The sequence below is a fragment of the Octopus bimaculoides genome, chromosome 3, assembly GCF_001194135.2.
Source record: "Octopus bimaculoides isolate UCB-OBI-ISO-001 chromosome 3, ASM119413v2, whole genome shotgun sequence".
Lineage (NCBI taxonomy): Eukaryota > Metazoa > Mollusca > Cephalopoda > Octopoda > Octopodidae > Octopus > Octopus bimaculoides.
Window position 1 is genome coordinate 67219798 of NC_068983.1, and position 24205 is coordinate 67244002.

Genomic DNA, 24205 nt, shown 5'->3' on the forward strand with positions numbered 1-24205 from the left:
ACATACATTCCTGTTTCTGTTGTACCTGTATTTTAAAGGGCCAACCTTTGCACACTCTGTTTCATGATGAATCTCCCTGAGAACTATGTTAAGGGTACATGTGTCTGGCTCAGCCACTTGCACAGTAATTTCACGAGCAAGTTGTTCCGTTGATCGGATCAACTGGAACCCTTGTCATCATAACCGATGGAGTGCCATGATATATATATATATATATATGCACAAACACACACAAGTTACAAAGCTTCTTGATTTCATAGAGGAGCAACTTCTTTTAAGAAGCATTAACTACCTTAACTTGAAGGCCTCATTAATGGCTTTTAACATTGGAAAATAGATTATGTGATTGGAAATGTAGATATCTAATCTTCAGCTTTGTATGTTTTGATTTGGCCATAACATCATAATTTTCTCTTAAAATATTTACTCTTAGTAATTTTCTTTTTGTTATTTGTAGTATTTCATTCCTTTTTTAATAAGAATACTCTCGCTCTCTTCCAAACTTTCTTAACCTAATTTTATAGAAATTATATTTGGAGAATTAAGCATATATATTCGGTTGTTGTATAAGCTTGTATATATTTACATTTTTCAAATAGAAAACTGTAAAACAAAAAACTAATTATATATTTAACCATTTATTTTATATTTTCCTCTTTAATTTTTGTTTTTAAATCTGGTCAATTACTTTTGCATATATTAAAAAGTGGTTAAACAAAGTGTATCCTTTTCCTTGACAGGCACCATCACAGATAGAACTGGAGAACTGGATCCGTGCCATTCATTCAGCGTGTGCATCGCTGTTTGCAAGGCAGCATGGGAAAGATAACACCCTGAAGTTGCTTAAAAGTGAAATTCAGAGATTGGAAACCAACATAGATATGGTGATTTCCCTTATATATTTGGATAAATCCTTCACTTGAAATACGAGGGGGTACCCAAAAGAAACTGGAATTTTGCAATATTATTTTATTCACTTAGTTTTACATGTTTATACTTTTATCGCCTTCAAAGTATTCTCCATTTGAAGCAATGCATTGGTCCAGATACGTTATCTACTGTTCGAAGCAGTGCTAGAACTCTTGCAAACTGACGCCTTTTAATACCTCTGTCATTTTTTCTTCAGCTCTTCCACCTCTGCTGATTCTGTAATTCTGTAGCACCAGCTTTAGTCATCAGTGATGGCCTTCAAAAAAAGGTCCAGATCAACTTCCACTTGTTCTTTCAGTTCACAACTTGCATTCAATCATAACTGCTTTTGATATTCTTTGAGCAAGCAAGGCACAAATTTTGCTGCAATTCTTTTCATTCACAATTCCTCACTTCAGGACACACCACTCTTATCAACAGGTTCATCAACTGTTTGGTAACATTCCTCCAAGATCAGTTCATGAATTTTCATGATGTTTTCATTCATTCAGGAGGTCAGTGTTTGCCCTGAACAAGGTTTGTCTTCAAGTTACCGTTCCTAGATCATGAAAACTAGTCACAAACTTGTCTTTTGCTCATGGTAGTAGTCTTGTAAGCTGTTTGAAGCATGACAACTGTTTCAGCTACCGTTTTCCCCAGCAAAAAACAGAATTTCACAGAAGCACACTGTTCCTTCGTTTCAGCCATAACAAAAATTGACAAACAAGGGAGAAGCAATGCAAAACAAAGAAGCACTACATGGCAGTATGACCTCAGTGCACAATGCTTGTGGGCAGATTGATGCCTGAGAGTTGCATCAAGTGGCTTCTTGCAGCAGAAGCTTGAACTACAATGGGCTTGTCCCACAGATAACATTTCTGGTTACTTTTGCGTACCCCCTCATAATGTGTTTTCAATATTCCATTTATTTCAGACAATCTCTCTCTCTCTCTCTCTCTCTCTCTCTCTCTCTCTGTGTGCGTGTTGGCTTGTCGTTGTAGTTGATTGCCTCTCACCATGTAATTCTAAGTCTGATATCACAGAATAGTACCTTAGAAGTTGACGCCTGTTAGACCCCCAAATTGACTTACACTCTAGAAGTAGAATTTACAAGCTGAAAACCATGCAGATAATGCACACACTTCTCTAAAGTTCAGCCCCTGCAGGAACAATGGTCTGACAATCTCAAATCATATGAACAGCCACACCATCAATAAGTTCTGGGAGATTCATATAAATATTTTCCAATAATTCAGCCTCACTGTAACTGTTACAACCAACTTACAGAGGTTGACTTCCTGGATATAACCCTAGACCTCAAAACAGGCAAGTACACTCCTTACAGAAAGCCCAATGGTGTAACTCTTTATATTCATTGACCATCAACCACTCCCCATCTGTAATTAGAAATCTAGTAATGATCGCCTTTCTACAGGCTAACTGAAATATTTTCAACAGGAGTACACCCTACTATAATGAAGCACTAGTGATGAGTGGCTATACTGTATATGTTGACTCTCCTGACCTCACATCTTAAGAGAGTTAATAACAAAATGGTAATTTAGTTCTGTCCACCATTCATTTTATATCCCTCCACTAATATAGACATCATTCCCATGATGCCAAGTTTAGCTACTCTTTCTTAGATAATATTACTTCAAACATTGCACACTACAACACACACACACACACACACACACACACACACACACACACACACACACACACACAAACAAAGAGTCTTCACCCAACACTCCTGTAACTTCCAAACTCCTACTAGCTGCCTATTGAAAAGATCTTGACTCTCAAAAGCTTGTAGTCTATGGAACCTGTCCCACACCATCCAGCAATACTATGTGACACTAAATGAACATGACAGTCAATGACTTAAAGGGAAGTTACATGCATTTCATGTAGTCCTTCAGATATAGGGACAAGGAAAACTCCACCTCCCATTCCTTGTCCTGGAGATTCCAGGGTGATAGAGATGATTTTCACAACATCATATAGAACATCTTTGATACAACCCCTGCTTACTCACCTAGAACCTGTAATTTCCAAAACCGCCTCTAATACTCTGAATATATGCCACCAACCTAAGGTTGTCTTAGGCATAGGTACACTGAGCAGTTATTCAGGGGCCCCATGGGTCTAGGAACCCAATTCTGACTTATGTATGTTGTGGTTTGCTGTCAATAAATACAATAGGGCCCATTGCATTGATTTGCCTAAGGGCCCACAATGCTGCTGAGGTGGCTCTGCACCAACCCACAGTATCCATCAATAGGAAAACTGACCAATCTTATTTGTTTTCAACAGAGGTATGCCCTGTTAATGAAACATGTTATTACATACTGATAACCTGGATATACTATGGACAGGGGCATTGCAGATGAAAAAAATTACCTCTTTTAATAAAGTCTGTTTGCTTGGTTAGGTAATGAGATTCATCATAAGTTAAGTAAAATAGATTGAAATGCGGGTCCCTGAATCTGAGTTTGGAATCAGCATTCTATTTAGAGTTAATTCAAACTCATCAAAGAAGTAACTTATTTTGTCTGATGTCAGATTTTGCAATTATTGAAGTGGTAACTGTGATTTAAGTGAGAAGACAAACTAGTTGAAATGTTAAGATATTTTCATCGTTTTGAAGTGTAATTAAGAGAGACACTCCTAGTACAACTGTTATTACTAGATCAATTATTGTACCAGCAATAGTAATTTTGAAGACAAGATTTGCTTTCACTTTACTTGATTAAAATCTCATATATCTGCATCTAAAAAGAATTCATATTCATTTAATTTTAATGCAAATAGTCTGTACTATTTGCATTACAAACAGAATAATATAATAATATATATTTAATCCAATTAAACTTACATATATTTCGATTAGTGTAATTATTACTACAGATTAAACTTGTTTGTCTTTACTTAAATACTACTCATTGATTCAGGCTTGGTTATACTTATGACCTAAAACCAATTTTTACTTGATACATGTGTAATGTAGGGTAGGTACATGCACAATCTCAAGTCTTTTTTATGTGTTTACACCTGAATGCATGAGTTTATAAGGAAGAAAACAAAATGTGAATTTAGCTCAATTTAACATTCATTACAATTGTTCCTGTATCACTTTGTTTCTAACTACATTGCATGTAATTCTGTATAATTTGATATATAAAATCCTTTCTGTTTGTCTGTCTGTTTGTGTGCTTATAACTTGAGTATTGTTCATCCGATTGCACTGAAATTTTAAACATGGATACATGATAGAGCAGGGCATTCTGTAATCTAAAAAGATTTTCAAAATTGTGAGTTTCAAAGTGAGAATCGCTATCTTTGTAATCTTTTTGTCCTGTTTGTTCTGCCATTGAAAGCGACATGTTTGTTCAGACAGCCGGTACATACCATTTCACTAGCAACAAGGGGAGTGCAGGATGACAGTCAGCCAAAACTGTCACTATGCATGTTGTTTAGTCGAATTAGCTCATCATTTACTCCACAAATGTTTTGTTGTCAATAATGCACTTTCCCATATCACCTGTTTCAACATAACTGTAATATATTATATACAAACTATGCCATTTTAATGCCAAGCAACGCCGGGTATCTCTGCTAGTCTGTTACATTATATCCATAGTTGAGTATTCTGAAGGGGCACTTCATCAGGCTACTATGACTTAACCTTTTAACATTCAGATTACTTTGTCAAACATAATGCTTTTTGATATGAGATCACCATGTTGCAAGATGTGATATTAGCACAAGACAAAGGGAGTGGCAGAGTTGGAGACTTGCAAAATCCTCTGGGATTTCCCAGTCCAAACAGATCAGATGGACCGCGCGGTAGTTGACAAGATGCACCACATGTGCTGAATAGTTGATGTTGCATGCCCCTTTGACCTACAAATAGTCAAGAAGGAAGGCAAAAAAATAGATAGATACAACCCTCTTAAGTACAAAATAAGCTGGTTATAGAAAATGAAAAAGGTGAAGATAGTGTCAACTATTTTTGGGTCCTTAAAAACAGTATCAGAAGGCATCAAAAGGAATATAAAGGAAATTGGAATAGAGTGCCCAGTAGAACTGCTACAAAAGGGTTGCCTCTTTGGCATGGCCAGAATAATCAGGAAAGTATTAGAATGCTGAAAAGAGCAGATAGCATAGTACCATAGGCTGCAGGTAGCAAGCCCACTATATATGCAAGACTCCAGGAATTCCAACAAAACCTGAGATAAAATGAAATAATAGTAATCATTATTTCAGGCATAGGCCTGAAATTTGTGGGAGAGAGATAGTTGATTACATTTACCCCAGTACTCAAATGGTACTTATTTCATTGACCCCAAAAGGATAAAAGGCATGTTCAATTACAATCTTGTAATTTTTTTTCTATTTTTCATCATTTGCATGTGAATAAGTTTGTGTGTAATTGTGTAAGCATATTAAGAAAAAATTTTCATTCTACTTTGGTAACATTTTTTATTCTTTGATGAAACTTTATATGTATATAATTATTCATGATATTTTCTTATTTTAAGATATAAAAATATATATATATATATCTTCTAACCAAATCTCTTAATGCTCTATTAATCAGGATATTTGTACTCTCTGCTACATTCTAATTACAATAGCTTACTTAGCAAATAATATAATTTATTTTGCAAATATTTTATTGAAATACTTTTAGCAAAATAAACCGTTAACACCAATACTATTATTTGTAGGATGTAAAAATGAAAAAAATGGCTGAACTTCAACTGACAGTAGTGACTGACCCCAAGAGCCGAACAGCAATAGTGAAGCAGATTAACCAATGGGAAGAGAATCTAGAAAAGTTGTTTATAGAGCAGTATCGGTTACGTTGTTATATGGCTTCACTTCAAGGATCGGAACTTCCCAACCCAAAGGTCAGTTTTTGATGGAAATTATTTCTTGATAATTTAAGTCTGTACAAATTGCATTATTTTTAAAATACTACTCAGCTTTTGAATTGTATGCAAAACCACTCATACTTTACTTTTAACATGTACAGATTTTGTTTATGTATTTCTCTCTCGTGTTTAGTGACGATGATGTTGATATATGATTTTAATGTACTGCTAATGTTTGCATGTATGTACCCTGACTAAGAGTGCTAAGTAGTAGGTCAGCCAAGTTTGGACAGATCTGTGATGAAATACATTCCAGTTGTAGCCATCTCAACTTTTATGTTATGCTTTGTCTGTGGTTGGTATCCTCTCAGCTTGTCTGTTCATTGAGTGCAACTTTACACCAAGTGTTTTTAAGATTTCACATGCTACTTATTTCTAATTGTTTTCACTAAGATAGTTTTCCTCTCTCATCATCATCATTTTACATGGGTTTTTTTTCATGCCGGTATGGATTGGATAGTACTTTTTGAAATAGTGTTTTATTGGTTGATACCCTTCTTGACACCTAACCATTTAATTTGTCTCTGATATTTTAATCATTAGGCATCAAAACACCTCTAAGCATGTGATCTTATTTATTGTGTTTGAACATACGATCAAGCTGGCTTATTGTTAATTCTTTTTCATTATGTACATATATATGTACTAGAATATTATAAGTTTAGAGTTTTCAAACCCTTCCTGCATTATTAGCATAGAGGAGCTCCCAGGGGCCGCCCATCTTAAATTTCTCTGTTATTGCCTAGAGGACTGTGTTGAACAGAAGGGGCTGAAGACTGATCCTTGGTAAACCCCACCTTGTACCCTGAATTCATTGCTATACTTGTTGTCAACCCTCACCTTATTGACTGCATCCCTGACTTGTACAGCTTCCACAACAACTCGTCTATCCCTAGTTTCTGCATTGACTGCTCAAATTATTTCTTCATTGCACAGTGAAAGTGGGGTACTACAGGCTGGTACTTTTAGGAGATACGGTGCCTGTTTATCTATTTGTGATACTGGGCCTAAAAGTTTTTCTTCTTTTTTTTTACTTTTCTTGGAGTTTGCTCTAGAAAAACTGTTTGTTCTTTTTGTTGCTCTTCATTGTTTTTGTTTACTGTATTATCAATTATTCTTCCTAGTTCTTTGGGGCATTTACATCTAATACATGTTTTGCTCTGACAAATATAACAATTAGGCGTTCTACTCTGTACCATTGAATGCATGCCCTATTTTTTCAGTACCTTTTACTTGGCACAGTACTAGTATTGCCCTATGGTCTTCATTAAGACGTCCATTTTGATATCCGCAGATTACCATTCCTTAAGCCTGCATTGACTACTTTACCACACTGTGGTACAAAGGTTTCTATTGGCCATGGGTCTATATTATGCCCACTGTACACAGTGTTTCTTTGGCCCAAGTACTGAGATACAAATGTATAGCCAGCAATATATCTGACAATTTCAGCCTTTCTTTTTGTCTGAATTTTCAATTTAAAATTTAAAGTTTCAATTTAAATACTGCCATATTTTTTGCCTTTTCCATTGAGATAACTTCCCCCAGAGCTCTTGGAGAGCTCATATTACCTAATGTAAGAGGAAATTTAGATTATTATCATATTTGCCTTTTCCAAGATTATTTCTTGAAGCAAAGTTATGGTTTAAAAAATTCTATTATCTATATTTCTTTTCTTATAACTGTGATATGTCCAAAAATTTTGTTCATTTAGCTTTGAGGAAAAGTTTTGCCTTCATATTCCTGCTATATGAATGAACTTGTAGTGTTTGGAATTGTGTAAGAGTTGCTATTGTTGTTGTTGTTACTGCCACTGTCTTTTATATTATAAAGAATTTAGAACATTGTCTTCTATTAAATGTTCATTAATGTGATCATTTCTTTCTTCTCTTCTACATTTAGTTGTGTCTTTTGATTTTGTGTTGTTTCTTTTGTTCATAGTGGTTCTTTGTCATGTGGCTTAATTATATGAAAATGTAATGTGTGTAAATAAAATCTCAAAAGTTTGTAAAGCAAACCATTTTTCTTTTGCCTACTTGAGAGTATTAAGGGCAGCCCTTCCTTAGGCAATTACAATTTTTTTCATAAATACACTGAAAAATTTCATTTAGTAATATTTGAAATGACCGTGTCTTGAAGAGTGAATCAAAAAAACAATTTTGCATTGCAAGAGTCAATAATAATAATTATTACAATGATAATGATTTCTTTATTTGACTCAGGGACATCAAATGCAGGGGACAGTATAAAGACAGTGTACGGTTAGTGTGGGACAGGGATTACATAAAAAGAATAAGGGAGAAGAAAGGGATCTAAGGTAAAAAGTTTACATGGTATGCAATATGAGAACACGTGGATGATGCAGTCCTTCTGATACAAGAGAACCTTCTAGGGCCAATCAAAGGACCCCACAGATCCAGGATTACTCTGACCACAAGCTTTCACCTAAGTGTTGTTCTCCAATCTACAGCCATATGCTTCAAGTAGGTCCATTTACCCTCACCATTTTTTCCACATTCCCCTGCCTTTTGACAAATTCACTGGAGGAGAGCACTTACCTCTCAATCATCACTTTCTTTTCCAAATAGAACTTGAAAAAAATCAAGGAAAGTGTCTGTGCTCAGTCCTTTCAGCCTTGTCCACCACTCAACTTTTTTCAGTATAGCTACTAGACAGCGGAACACCACCTACTCTGCCATGTTAAAGATTGGTCCATCCTCATGATGGATTTGGTTGAAAACCAATTTCATTCTACCTGTGGCAGCAGTTTTTTGACATAACTCCACAAGTCAGCAATGCTTGGACACCACACATGTGTACACTAAATGGTTTTAGTGTTTTATGCCTAGTCTAGGCAGTCCTGTCTGAAGGCACTTCTATGCCTGTAAAACCACAAGGGTTCAAAGGGAGACAGAAAAATTCAAAGAAATGTCAAATAGGGGGATTACAAAGGTGTGTGTGGGATGTCACTGAAAAGTTATACAAATACAGGAGGAGGAATGAAAGATGTGCAATATATAATTGAATGAATCAAAAATTTATGAAACATAAAAATATCAAAGCCACTTATTTACTGCAATTTGCCTTCATAATTTCTTGTAAACCATTGAAAAAGTGAAAATTATTATATAATGTTTATTTTTCTTTTATTATTTGTTCTGATAGAGTCTGCTAGCAAATGTGTCCAAATCAACAAAGGGAATACTGGGCCGACTTGGCATCTTCACCGTGACATCATTCCACGCTCTGGTCTGTGCTCGTTCTCCACCAACCATGACTGCCATGCAAGGGAAGACTCTGCCTGCGAAAAAATCAACTCCTTATGTTCCTAAGAGCAACGAACCACAAGGAGGAACATTGGGACGACATCCACATCAAATGGCCAATCAAATGCCACTTGCCCCACCTAGCCATGTTGAGTTAGTAAAATCATTTTAACTTCTTCAAATGTATGCATAATAACTTACCTTTTGTCAGCATCTAGCCAAAACCTTAAGATTTCTCTTGAGGGGAAAATAATAAGTCATTGATCTTCTGACATGATTTCAATATTGTCAGATTTTTTTCTTTTACAGTTTTTAAATAAATTTTTTGGTGCCTGTATTAGCAAAATAGTGCCCATAAAGTAAGAGTGATACAAGTTTTTGTTTAATCAGATAAACTGAAACAAATATTTTGATACCCTGATCATTGGAATAATATTGCATTGACACATCAAATTACTTTTTTATGACTGATGCATACAGATATAGCAATATTTGTCAGTCACTTGTTTGTGCACTAATCTTTCAAAGATCAGTGTATCAAAATATTTATAATAACAGATATCTTATCTTTATTTTGACTAAATTGTCATTACCTTATATAATTCTTCTGTAAACCAAAACCATGCTGCATCTTAATAAATAATGACTTAATTTTATAAAATGATTTCAATCAAATTTTGAATGTAAATTTTTTAAATTGTTTTTTTACTTTTATTTTATTCTTTTTTGCCTGCAATACATTTTTATTGATATCATGAATTAAAATTAATCCCTAATTGTAACCTTACTTAAGTAGTAGTTGTATAATAAATTATGTTTTGGAATGCTGACCATAATTATGTCTCACATAAATTAGTGCACTATATTTTAAAACATTCCTAAATTATATTTATGTCTTTGCATTATACTAGAAAACATTTACACAAAGATTTTGAAAAAGAGCAACGAGAAGGTAGACAAACTCCTGATCAACTTCCGAGTCATCGTTCTGATACCCCAGACAGTAGCGCTAAAGAAGGACTGTCAAAAATCTCCTTACCACACAACCAGGTAAAGAAAACTTAATGTTAGTTACAAAGGGAATAGTGGATATTGTGCTTTCAACATTTTTCCCTTTATTTTTATCTCTAATTAACTCTTTTGCATGTTGTAAAATATTTATTCTTTTGAAAGTTTTATTTCCTTTGCATATAAGTTTTGTTTTATTTTGTTTGTTGTTTTTTCTTTTACTTTAGGGAAAACTGGATTTTACTCATTAAATTACTTTGTCCTGAAGATGGAGTGAATTTGAATGGATTGTGAACTAATATTATGTGAAGATTGGTTGGGTGGAATCTAGGATATAGTAGCATAGTTATAGATTTAAATAATCACAGCTACCTCCTCAAAATCCTCAAGTATTTTATGTCACTTAACTGGTTGGAGATTGATTACTCCTTGTCACTCATACAATGAAAGCATTCAATGTCAATTGCTCCAAGTAGTTAACTCACAGCTGTGTTACATTATGCAAAGAATATTATACACAACATGCTGAGGACATAACTCCCTGTCACCAGTCAAATAAATGTTGACAAAACAATCATCACAGAAATTGCCTCACTCATTGCATGGTATAGAAATTCACTTATCTTAAAAACCATTCTGAACCTGTTAGTCCCCCATTAGAGTCTCTAATAATTTTTAAAAGTCCTCCTACTTACTACTCCTTGACCAAGATGACTCTTTAAATAGCACTTATGCAGATAAAACCTTCCAATTTTATTTCCATGTTCTAGATTCAGGCAAAATCTCTCTAGAATTTTCTTTCTTCATTGCACCTGTCTCACATTCACATACATTTGTTAAGTATCATCCAGCAAAGTAACCAGTTCTGCCTCAAGAGTTAGCATCTATCTTCACATGAAAGTCTTAAATCTTTCTATCTCTATCTCAGCCCATTGAAACATGTGATAATATATCTAATTCCCTTCTTATCCAAGCAGTTACCATCCTCTCACTTACACCATCAACATTTTCTTGACTTTATTTCCTTTTTGAGTGACCGTCAATAAATTATAGTTCATCAGATCTCCTTGAAACTTGCTCCTCTATATCTTATATTTATTAGTGGTATCTTTCCCTTGAGAACTTTGGCAGAATCAGTGTTATTATCCTTGGTGTCAGTGAAGTTTTCAAAGTGACCTGTAATAAAAATGTCCTTGTAAATTTGTCCGTCATGGGGTTCCATTCATCACATATCTTATAGATTTAGGTCCTTCTTTTCAGATCACTAATGCATTATGTGCAGACAGGGTGCTCTTCTTTCCTACTCTCTGTCAGTTTGCTTTATTATACATTAATAACCTATTAACTGTTACATCTAACTAGGCATAGTTTTATACACATTTACTATTCTTTAATTCTCTTCAACTCTGCACACAAGGAACCACCTATACACAACCCAGGAACCATACCAGATTTGCATTGCTTTCATGAACAAAGACATGGAAAAATATCCCCATTATTTATATTTGAATACTTCTTACATATTTAGGCTAGTCCTGCTGCTACACATTCAAGTATCACAGACTGCTTTCAGAATGGTCACTCAATTGGATGGCAAAATTTCAATATGTTATGACTATCGTTTCTTTTCTTTGATTCTGTTAACTATACATCTGCTTCTCCAGGCAAGCAATATGTCACCTCTGCTGAGCTCTCTCAAAATGCTTGCCACACCTTTTCTTACAGTCCCCAATCTCATCTTAGGAACTCTGTACTAAACACCCTTTCAAAGTTTCCTCCTTAGAACGGATCCCTTTGGAATTTTATCCTTACTCATCATTTCCTACAGACATCAAACTATGTATTAAGTGCATCAAATTTATTTGTGTAGCCTGTACATGACCTTAAACAGTCAGTGTAATGGCCATCTAAAAATACAGAACAAGAAAATAGTTCTATAATTACTCCCATAAAGGATTTCACTTGTTAAGCTAACAATTCTCAAAGTGATTTTCCTACTTTTCATTCATCTTCAAAGCCAGCAATCAAAACTCTCCCAGTAAATTTAGGAAAAAATTCACTTCAGTCCTTAAACAGTTCCTTCTAAAATTTCCTTTACAGGTGACAGATAGAGCAAACTGGAAGAAAAAATGGTACAGCTTCCATCCCAAAAGGCTGATGTCACACAGTGTCAGTAACTATTCCAATATTTTAGACTTATTATCAGGCCAAATATTGCTTTTACTAACAATATTTCTTTAGATATATTTTATAATATTAGTATGTAAGATATAAACATTTCATCAAAATACATGCATATATATGCATGTGTCTCTCTATTAATATTTAGATTTGAACAGAAAGAAACCTGTCAATTGTTGAATAACGATAAATTTAAACATCATTAGCACTAATATTTTTATCCTGTTATTTGCACAAACATTAGATAAAAATACTTTTTAATGTTCTAAATCTCCAAAAAGATTTTCTCAAGATATTCAGTTTAACGATGGCTATTCTAAAATTGAACTAAAAATACATGATCACATCTGAAGCACTATTGCATACATAAAAAGAATATAAAAGGGGATACCAGCTGACAAATGAACCTCTCTACATGACTCTACCAATTAGAAATAGTGATCAAATCTCCCTCAAGCCACACTTTGCCATCTAAAAGAAGCAATGAAAATTTTAGATAAATTTTCTGCTTATGATAAAAAAAAAAAACAGAATTGACATGGCTGGAGTGCCTTTGATTATAATTTCGTTTGATAAAGGTTAATTTGGGAATAATCAACAACTATAATCAACGCTACTATATCAATTCCAAATTCTCATATGCCTGTAAAGCATACTGGCATCTTAATATTCAGATAACATCACTGTCATATTTTCCCATCATTCCACATATATAGGCACAGCACTTCCTGACTGGCCTTTGTGCCGGTTGCACATAAAAGCACCCACTACACTCTTGGAGTGGTTGGCGTTAGGCAGGACATCCAGCTGTAGAAACTCTGCCAAATCAGATTGGAGCCTGCTGTAGCCATCTGGTTCACCAGTCTTCAGTCAAATCGTCCAACCCATGCTAGCATGGAAAGCGGACGTTAAACGATGATGAAGTGTGGCTGTGTGATAATAAGCTTGCTTCCCAACCACATGGTCCCAGGTTCAGTCCCACTGCTTGGCACCTTGGGCAAGTGTCTTCTACTATAGCCTCAGGCTGACCAAAGCCTTGTGAGTAGATTTGGTAGACAGACTGAAAGAAGCCCGTTGTATTATATGTATGTGTATATGCATATGTTTGTGTGTCTGTGTTTGTCCCCCAACCTTCACTTGACAATCGATGTTAGTGTGTGTATGTCCCCGTAACTTAGCAGTTCAGCAAAAGAGATCAATAGAATAAGTACGAGGCTTAGAAAGAATGAGTCCTGGGGTCGATTTCTTCAACTAAAGGTGGTGCTCCAGCATGGCCACAGTCAAATAACTGGAACAAATAAAAGAATAAAAGAATAGCTGCACCATTACTTCAACCAACATTCTCACCAAAAAAAAAATAGTGATAGTTATGACTGGAATGCTTTTGACCAATCTCAGAGCTAAACAAGAGTGACAACACAATAGGAAATATAAATGTGAAAGCTAGTAGGGCTCAAATTCATGTCTTCTTTTGAGCGGTGGATTTTCTTGGAACACTGGGTGTTAATTACATGTTTTAATAGAGAAACAGGTTCATATCATTCTGAATTCTTACAGTTTTATCTCCTTTTATATTCTCTTTATGTTTGCACTAAAGATTTATTTAAATGTAAACTTATATTCTCAGTATACTTGACATCATTCAAATAAGATTTCCTTTAAAGAATAGTTTTATGAATATGTAAATTAAGCGTTTACATTTCTCTAATTCCAGTGATACAATGATATCTGACAGTTATGACACTAAAATTCATCATAGCATTAATAAGCGTTTTTACTAGCAATTTACTCCATTTGTGGATCCCATTGAATTATTATGTAAACAATATAATTCAGTGAAAAGAAATTCAAAGAAGCTAAATCCTGCACCATATTACATTTAAATATCAATGAACAATGGCTAAATACTGCACTAGATGGCAAATAGTTTCAAATAACTAAATTTGGATATTTTTGCATGATCATGGATAGTGACTTTTTTTAACCTACTTCTTTAAACATTATGTTATTGGTTCTGTCTTGGTAAACTTCTACATTTGGATAACATATTTACATAAACTAATTGGTAACCCAACAATGATCTCACTTTCTCTAAGGGCAATCCCAATCTTCAGTAAAATATGTACATTGTGTATATTATATATGCCTTTAGGACAATCAGGTCAGTGAGATTAAGTTGTAGTAGTGGTAGTGGTGATGGTGATGGTGGTATGGTTATGGTGATGGTGGTATGGTTATGGTAGTGGTGGTGGTGTGACTAAGGGATATAGAAACATTTTGATTAATTTATTTTGCCTTTTTTTAACTTTATTTACACAGAACATTTCTTCTGCTTGCCAACTGTTTTATTAGCATTATTTTTGATATTCCATTCAGCTTTTCAATACAATATATGGATGTGCATATTTGTGTGTGTGTGTATGTGTGTGTGTGTGTGTGTGTGTGTGTGTGTGTGTGTGTGCACGCGCACACACATACCTGTCTTCAAAATTTACTAAATTATTCTATTGAATACTTTTACATCTGATTTTTAATTGTTGTTGTTGTCATTAACTTTGATAATGTATATTTAAATGAATACTTAATAATACTCTTAATCCACAGCAACTTAAAATGTGAAGTTTCATATTCTTTTGGCTTGTTATTAGCAAAATGTGTATTGTTATACTGCAAGAAGGACGATTCCTTAAAACAGATGGAACAAGAAATAATTGGGTCTTATGTGATCTTTAGAATTGCCAATGAACAATTTAAAAAAAATAAAATTAATAAAAAGATCTTGTTTTTTTATGATTTTTATAAAATCACTTATATTTTTCCTTAAAATTGCTTTAAAACCTTAATGAATGTCACTTGTCCAGTTTACTTTTGATTGGCATAATGAGTTTCCTTGAGGTTAAATATTTCAAAACTATATTTTGGTAAAAGAAATGTTCTCATTTCATAGCAAAGCCCAGTAGTGTAAATATGTAAGTGAAATAATTACTTGTTTGAATTAACAAAGCAATTTAATGTATTATAGAGCAAGGAGCTGCGTATTTCACAGAGACATGTACCCATAGCATAATCGCCAGAGATAATAATAAATATATTATAATAGCTGATTTGTTTATGCCTGCTTGTAAGCATATAAAATAGAGTTGCTGAAGAAATGATGGAAGGTTACAGATTACTTAAAATATTTTAAGCAGTCAACTCTAAGTGAAGTTCGAAATAATTCTGAAATTATAATTATTAAGAGATGTTAAAGTTTAGATATTTCTTTAAAAAGCAGTCAGCATTTCTATTGATAAAGTTCCCCAAAAGTAGCAAGAAGTTTCACAGAAATATGTCTTTGAAAGAATGAAAGTAAACTAATTTCTCATTTTGTCTATTGTTTGTTGTTTAATTTCTATGGATATTGCTATTAAAATGCATGCTACTCTAAAAGGTTTGATTTCATGGTGACTTTTCCCATTTAGTTGATATTAAAATAACCATTATTATCTTGATTTTTGTCAATTTAGTAGTAGCATTAGTAAGAATTAATGAATAATCCAAGTGTAACTTAAAAAAGAAACAACCTATTAAGTTGCTATTAATTAGAAATTTATTACAAATCAATTAAATCAAGCAGTTTTGGGTTTATTCTCTAGCCATTTGTTGAAAGGAAGCTGTCAATTAAACATGAAATCACAAAAGTTTATTAGAAAGAGAGAAATGCACAAATATATAAATTTATATGATTGTCTTATAAATTCCACAAATGTTCCCTACTAGGTATTACTATTGGCATATTACTTAAATTAATTACTATTTTCATTAGCAGTGTTATTTCACTTCAAAATATATAATGACACCAGGAGTTCAAATCCTGCTGAGAAAACTTTGCTTTTCATCGTTTTAAAGGTGGTAAACAAAGTACAGCCCTGTATTGGAGCTGATTCCTCCCTTTCCCTCATTATGAAGGAAATTGGTTATGATCAGGCCTGGAAAGAGATGGGCTCTGTCTAAAATGACCCCTGATAGCATGCCATAAGTCATGATAGCATCCCGCCAAACTCATCATGGAGTTAAGGGTTTAAAGCAAACCACTCCTCTAGTAATATAAAGGAAGTTAGGATCCTGATATAAGTTTCAATTTTGAAAAGAAAAACATTGAAATAAATTAGATTTTAAATATTTTCATTTAATGCCTTAAATATCATGAAATACTATGTCCAGAAAACCTGGAAAAGTACATCAAAATACTTTTTTTTTTTTAGTACTGCAAAAATAATTTTTTCAACCTAAGAGTTACTAACCTATTTATGATAAACAGTTTTCTTCAAATGTATTTGGAAAAATACCGATGATATGCTTTTCAAAAAAATTATAAAATTTGTATTGATATCAATATTAAATACATCCTATGTTCTGAGTTCAAATTCCACCAAGGTCAACTTTGCCTTTCATCCTTTCAGGGTTGATAAATTAAGTACCAGTTGTGTACTGGAGTCGATCTAATCGACTGACCCCTTCCCCAAAATTTCAGGCCTTGTGCCTAGAGTAGAAAAGAATATTAAATACATCAATGTCCATCTTACTGTGCAAAAGATCAAGTTCCAGTATAGAGTTTACAAACCATATCTATTTGCTATAAGGTTTCTCTGACTAAGTAGAATAAAGAATGTAATAGATAATGCGCACTACAACTATTTTGTAAACCATTTCAAGTTTCTAACTTGAAACTAATTACAATTTTAATGTTATTGTCGATCATATCAGACACTAGATATTAGATTAGCTAATCAAATTTATTTAATACTGTGACTGTATCAGTTAATATTAAATTAACAGATCAAATTAAATTTAATAAAAATCATCTTATGAAGTATTTTACCTCACTGAAATTCTGCTTACAATAAAAGTAAAAAAAATATTTATGTAATGTTTTTTAATTCACCACAATATATACCATCTGTAATAATTATTCTCATAATATATGTTAAAATTTTCTAATTAATTTGACTACCTTACACCATTTCATCTTTGGTCAAATATTTTATGTTGTTCTCAAGAATTACATGGCAACAAAAATTGTATTTTCATTAATTGCATTACTACTGAATATTTAAATATCAGCACAATCTCTATATGCATTGAAATTCACGTTGTATTGGGCCCCAGAGTACAAATGCTGTATCATCTAAAACATTATATACAAACACTTTGGGGGCAGAGGTGGGGGAAGTGTTTGTTTAACCAAAAAATACTGGATATAGACATAACTAGGTGTTTTAAAAGTTTCCTTCAAAACACATTATTCCAAGTCCAATTTCAGAGTTGCACTATGTGAATGAAATTAGATAGAAGCCCATTGCATGTGCACATGTGTGTGTGTGTGTGTGTACAGAGGGAGGTATGGCTGTAGAAATGTTTACTTCCCAACAACAGTCATACAAAATTATTATAAATTACATCCTGACCCTGTGATGTGTGTGTGTAATGATCACTTCGTTCTCACTGTCCCAGCCAACATAGCTGTAAGTGATATAATTGACAGAAATTAGCAGTTTCATAAAGTTAAATTGAGTGTTTGATTGCAATTCTTAATTCAATTCAACTTGTGAGTACACTTGGAGAAATATGGGCTCCCACTAAACAATTTTTGCCTAGTAGAGTTTCCAATAAGGCAGTAAGTTAATAGTAATTGTGCTTTTAAATAAGTCCATAAAAGAAATAATTTTTGTTGGCAATATCTAAGAGATATTTAAGATGGAAGGCAGGTAGAATCGTTAGCACACTGGGTGAAATGATTAGTAGCATTTCATCCGTATTTCATTATCAGTTCAAATTCTGCCAAGGTTAACTTTGTTTTTCATCCTTTCAGGGTTGGTAAAATATGTATTAGTTGAACACTGGGGTCAATGTAATCAACTTACCTCCCCAAAAATCTTGGTAGTCTTGTGCCAAAATTTGAAACCAGTATCTAAAAGATATTTGATTTTTAATTACAACTAAACATATATTCACTTCTACAGGTGGTAGTTCCATTTTGTTTTGTGTTCTGATGATTTAGACTTCTAAAAAAAAAGGTTGTTTTTTTTTTTTAACTTGAAAAGATATTTGGTAACAATTAAAAATTACTAATATTTGTAATATTGTATTGAAGAAAATGCATTGGAAAAATTATGTTCTAAATATATTGTAAAGCTAAAATCTAGTGTTATTACAAAATTAAATACCAATCAAGCCAAATTATGAAACTTCAAGTTATCAAATATCTTTTCATCTGCAATCCAATTTACTTTGGTGACATCATAAAATGTATTTTTCTGTAATTGCTCTTTTATTATATTATCTGAAGGAAATACAGATCAAAAAATTTTCAAGTAATCATTTTATATTTTAAATAGCACTTTGATTACTTTGTTGCTGCAGTATCTAATAAATCTGTGAAATCATCCTCATTTCATTTTAAAGCGAACCATGTAAAATAAATGTTAATTTCCTTTAATAATGTAGTATAATGTTTCAGGTCATGTCTAAAGAAGAAATTGTCCTCAAAGCCTGCTCCTAAGCAATTACCTGTCTTATATTATTCCTTTTTATATGTCAATTCTGTCACTTCCTATCCCCTTTGTAATTTCCAGTTGTTGACTCCTTCCTATTTCTATAGTTTTCCCACACTACTTTTCTCATTCCCTTATTTTTATTGTTAAAATCATGTTATTGCTTACAATAGCTGGATTGCATTTATATATAGAAGTGCAATCTTTTCCCTCTTGTTCTAAATAATTTTTTCACCCACTATTTAAAGAGATACAATAATCGTGTGCACATGTGCACACATACACATACAGATACATATACTCAGGCACACATACACAGGCACACACACACACACACACACACACACACACACACACACACACATGCACACAAACACATAACTTCTGTAATATACCTCTGCAATATTGTTATATGCTCATGCTATAAAATTGAGAAGGTAACATCTTTTTCCTGCTTTGATGCAGCAGCATGCTGGGTATTTCTCACCTAGAGCAAAGGGAAAACACTGCACACATAACCAGGTAAGCTGTGAACATAACCTCCTGCTTGCCAGACCCAATATTGTACCCTATTAGCACTTGCTCACCTTGGTATTGGGGTAAAAATTTCACTGACCACTATACATATATATATATATGCTTGGCATTATCATGAGATATTTTCCAAAAAATAAGCAAATTTACAAAGTAAGTTGGCATGATAATTATCATGAATTATACTTCATTAAAAAATAACTTCAATTCCATTAACTATTAATAAATTTTTTAAATCTTCAAATTTTTCTACATATTACTTTTAAATAAAGTTTTCTAGCTAATTACAATGAAATTTCTGAACTGTATAAATATAAAATATAATAGTTTGATCTAAGCCTAAAGGCTGAGAGAAAGCAAATTATGATTGATTGCCTCTATGATATTCCAAGCAAGATGAATTTTGGTGATGGTTGGATATGTGTAGTGGGAGAAAAATTATTTGTATATTGTCCATCTATTGTTGTACTAGTAAAATGTCTTTAACCATGGATGAAAGAATTTGTCTTAACCTCTGTTGTGGTTCCATACTGTTTAATATTTGAATGACTAATATTTGCAACAAGTTTGTGAAGTTGGTTGTTGTTTGAAAACACAACTGTGCATCTGAATGTAATTGTAAATAACCAGCACTTATGTATCCAACAGAAACAGTTTAGATGGAGTTTCTCCGACAATAATTATTCCATATACACATTTGTTTGTGGCATGTGTATATGTTTCAAAACATACTTATTTCACTTTTAGTCCAATTTCTACACACATCATCTGTTATAATAATGTGATATTTTATTAATGTGTAAACTATTATACATAAACATAAGTGAGTGTGTGTGTAGATAACACACACACACACTCTAACACATGTGTGTGTGTGTTTCTATTGGTTTCACAAGATTTTAATATGGAACTAGGGCTTCAAATAAATAATGTTGTACTTCAGGATGACATTCTGCCAATAAAAACACATGCACTGGTTGTAGTACACTTCTATTTTATCCTCAATTTACTAATTAGTTGATTAATTAAATATTTAGTTTATTTTTCAGAATTATTTCCACACATTTGTAAACTTATCAGTATCCCTTATTTGCACTTGCTCCATATCAGTATTGTACAATGTAACATTTATCTGTACCTAGCATTTATGCATTTGGGTATGTATATACTCCGTGTTTGTACAATTATAATTGGGGTGCTTGAGTTGTGTGCACTTGTGTCAATGGATGTACGTGTGTGTATGAGAGCAAGGTTTTGTTGACATGAAATGTTTTGGTATTTCTTTTCATAATATGGACACACAAACATACACAGACACTTACTTATATTTGCTTCTATACATATTCTTTTATTGATGACAACACTGTTGCATTCCTGTTCTAAACATTTGCAGGTTATGGCTTTCTTTTCTCATAAGTTCATCTGTTTGTGTGTTTGTAAAAAATGTCTTTAGTGCATATATATGTGTGTCTCTATATGCATATATATACATTGGTATATATATATATATATATATACACACACACACACACACACACACACAGAAATACATATATGTATGCATATATATGTATGTATGTATGAATGTATATATATGTATGCATATATATGTATGTATGCATAGGTATGTATGTATGAATATATATATGCATGTATATATATATATATATATATATATATATATATATATATATATATATATATATATATATATATATATATATATATATATATATATACATATACATATATATGTATGCATGATGATATATATATATATGGTTGGTATTATGTTAAACTGCTGTATGTCTAAATTTGTCCAAATCCATTTTTTAAAATATTTATTTTTGCTTGCAATAGCCGGTTCATTTGGTCAAACTATCATATCTCCAGCTACTACACAGACCAAGATATCAAAAATTGTCAAAGTGTAGTACAAGTGTAGTTTTGCTATGGAATGTTGAAACTATTTTTATGTTTTCAGAAAGAACAATGTTTTAGACTTACATTTTTACATAATAGCAACGATATATATATACATGTATGTATGTATATATATATATATATATATATATATATATATGCATATATATATATATGCATGTATATATATATATTTGCTTGAAGAGATGAATGCATGAACATGATCTACCCAATGTCTATGAATACTACAAACTGCACTGTAATCATGCCAGAAATACAGACTATGGTCTTAAGAAACATGTGACTTGTGGAAATACTGGCTGATGTCTGTCGATTTTATATCCTCTCCGTTTTCTTATTTGCCATATAAATCATGAGTAAATTACTGTTTTACCCTTGCCCAAATATAATACTCAATTGCGAGATTGCCATGCAATAACTAACACTTGACTATGAATAATTGGGTACACTACCAGCAGTATATTGGATAGGTACTATCCCTTAGTTGGTTTCTCAACCTCTAACTCACACAGAAATATACATATATGCTGGGTATTAATGCATATATCCAAAAAGAAGCTCACTCAAAAACATTAGAGCAGTAATATCAAGACGATTGCTTGTTATGGCCAGAGGCATACATATATATATATATATATATATATATGAAGAACTTCTTTCAATTTCCATCTACCAAATCCTCTCACAAGGGCTATAGCAGAAGACACTGCTCCAGGGTCTCATGAAATAAGACTGAACCTGAAATTATGTAGCTGTGCAGCAACCGTCTTAACCACACACCCACATGAACTTTCATGTATATATATATATATATATATATATGTGTGTGTGTGTGTGTGTGTGCGCGCATTATATATGTATATTTATGCACATATATGTATGTGTATAAACGTGTGTGTGTGTATTCATGTTATAAATACACACTCATACAGAAACATATAGAAACACAGACGTACACAAACGCCAATTACAGTGTATGAAACTAGTGTAGAGCAAGTGCAAATAGAAAGATATAATAAGGGCATAAAACTGTGAGGCAAGTCAGTCAACTACAAATTGATTACTTAATAAATTAATCAGTTAGTTAATTGATCATAAAATAGAACACAGTTATCTGTGCACCTGATTTATTGGCAAAGTGCCCATCCTAACATACACCATATATATGCATAATATGCATATAAATGTACATATGTAGATGTTTGTGTTTGTTACATATATATATCATATATATATATACATACATACATACATATATATATATATATATATATATATATATATTCATCCACATTGAGAATTAATCCATACATATCAAAAAGTAGTTCTACACACATTTTTTATAATTAATAGCTTAATTTTAAGTGAGAACTCGATTTATAGTTAAGGTTAATTAAGTGCTCGATTAATAACAGGTTGTAAAAGTCCATGTTAGTACAGTACAATAAATCCAAGAGGGGTTGACTTGCATGTGTATACATAATTGTGAAAATGAAGCGGAAAAGAACCACATATTTAGCAGAAAAGCATAAATTTCATATGAAGTTCATACTTTAATTGTGATGATTTGGGTAAACACAGTTTCTAAATTACTTTAAATAAAATTAATCAAAATTATGTATCACAACTATGCAATTATAGCTTTGCTAGTGTTTATCTTAATGAAACAGCAGTAGAGCAGAAATGAAATATAAACTATAGATAAAATTTATGTTTTCCAGCTTTATGCTAGGCACATTTGTGTGGTAAGAACTTTGCTTCTCAACCACATGATTTCAGGTTCAGTCTTCTGCTATAGCCTCAGGCCAACCTTGTGAGTGGATTTGGTAGACAGAAACTGAAAGAAGCCTATTGTATATTGTGCATGTATACTTTTTGTTTGTGTTTGTTCCCAACCACTGCTTGACAACTGGTGTTGGTTTGTTGCATCCCTGTAACTTAGCATTATAGACTGATAGAATAAGTACAAGGCTTTAGAAAAATAATTACTGGGGTCATTTTGTTCGACTAAAATTCTCAAATGGTTGCAGTCTAATGACTGACAGAAATAAAAGATAAAAGAGATATATGTATGCTGAAAGCCAGTTCTAAACCTTTGAAATACAAATCAGGTTCAATGGTATTCCTCAACTTTCCAATTATTTGCCAGTACTGTAATCTTTAACTTCTAAGTACCTGAACAGTTAAATTCTGAAGTTTACTGACCCTCTCATATCTTCTTTTGCATTTTCGTCATACTTCAACACAACCATTATTTCTTCCCCATAATTCTTCTTACACAGCCCTTCTGCAGCAGCTGTCAGTCCCTGATTCATTAACTGATTGATTGAAGATTTGTGAGGAACCAATTTGTTGTTTAACTTTACTATCTCTTTTAACTAATCTCTCAGCATTGTCAAAAAAGCATGTGAATGTTTAAATTATGAAGAGAAATCTTCTAAAAAAAAAAGATCTGTCCCAAAGCTGATAAGAGACAAAAATGGTTGAACTTCAAATCAGAAAATATCAAGTAAACCCAGCACATTTTGACCTGGTGAATATTATAGGTAACTGATTTGTAATATTTTTGAGGGAGAGGTTTATGTGATTTTTTTTTTTACCCCATGAGCTTCAAACAATGCAAGCCATCAGGATTTGCCAGTAATACAGCAGAAATTCAGTTCCTTTTTTAATCTTGTCACCTTAGCTTCCTTACTTGGAAGTTCATAGTATTTCAGACACAGCTTCATAGGACAAACCAGTTTCATCAGCATTTAACTATCTGATAAGATCAGGCCTCCATTTATAAATTTTCTTTGCAAAGGATCTCCACTCAAAGATTTGCCTGGGGCTTTTTTGTTTACATTATCAGGCATTTTCTTTAAAAGGCCACAGGCACCCATCAATT

The 24205-nt window shown here is 32.8% G+C and overlaps 1 protein-coding gene across 5 annotated transcripts in view; it reads left to right on the forward strand.

Moving 5' to 3' along the window:
• LOC106871954 (protein still life, isoform SIF type 1) overlaps positions 1-24205 on the forward strand; it is a 1491364-nt gene that overhangs the window by 1391536 nt on the left and 75623 nt on the right. For 4 of the 5 annotated variants that reach the window (XM_052966198.1, XM_052966202.1, XM_052966199.1 and 1 more), the window contains 5 exons: positions 741-884; positions 5646-5828; positions 9018-9271; positions 10030-10168; positions 12227-12295. In XM_052966198.1, the coding sequence (XP_052822158.1) occupies positions 741-884; positions 5646-5828; positions 9018-9271; positions 10030-10168; positions 12227-12295 (789 nt within the window). The remainder of the gene's footprint in view (positions 1-740; positions 885-5645; positions 5829-9017; positions 9272-10029; positions 10169-12226; positions 12296-24205) is intronic. The other variant, XM_052966200.1, reaches the window with a different exon arrangement.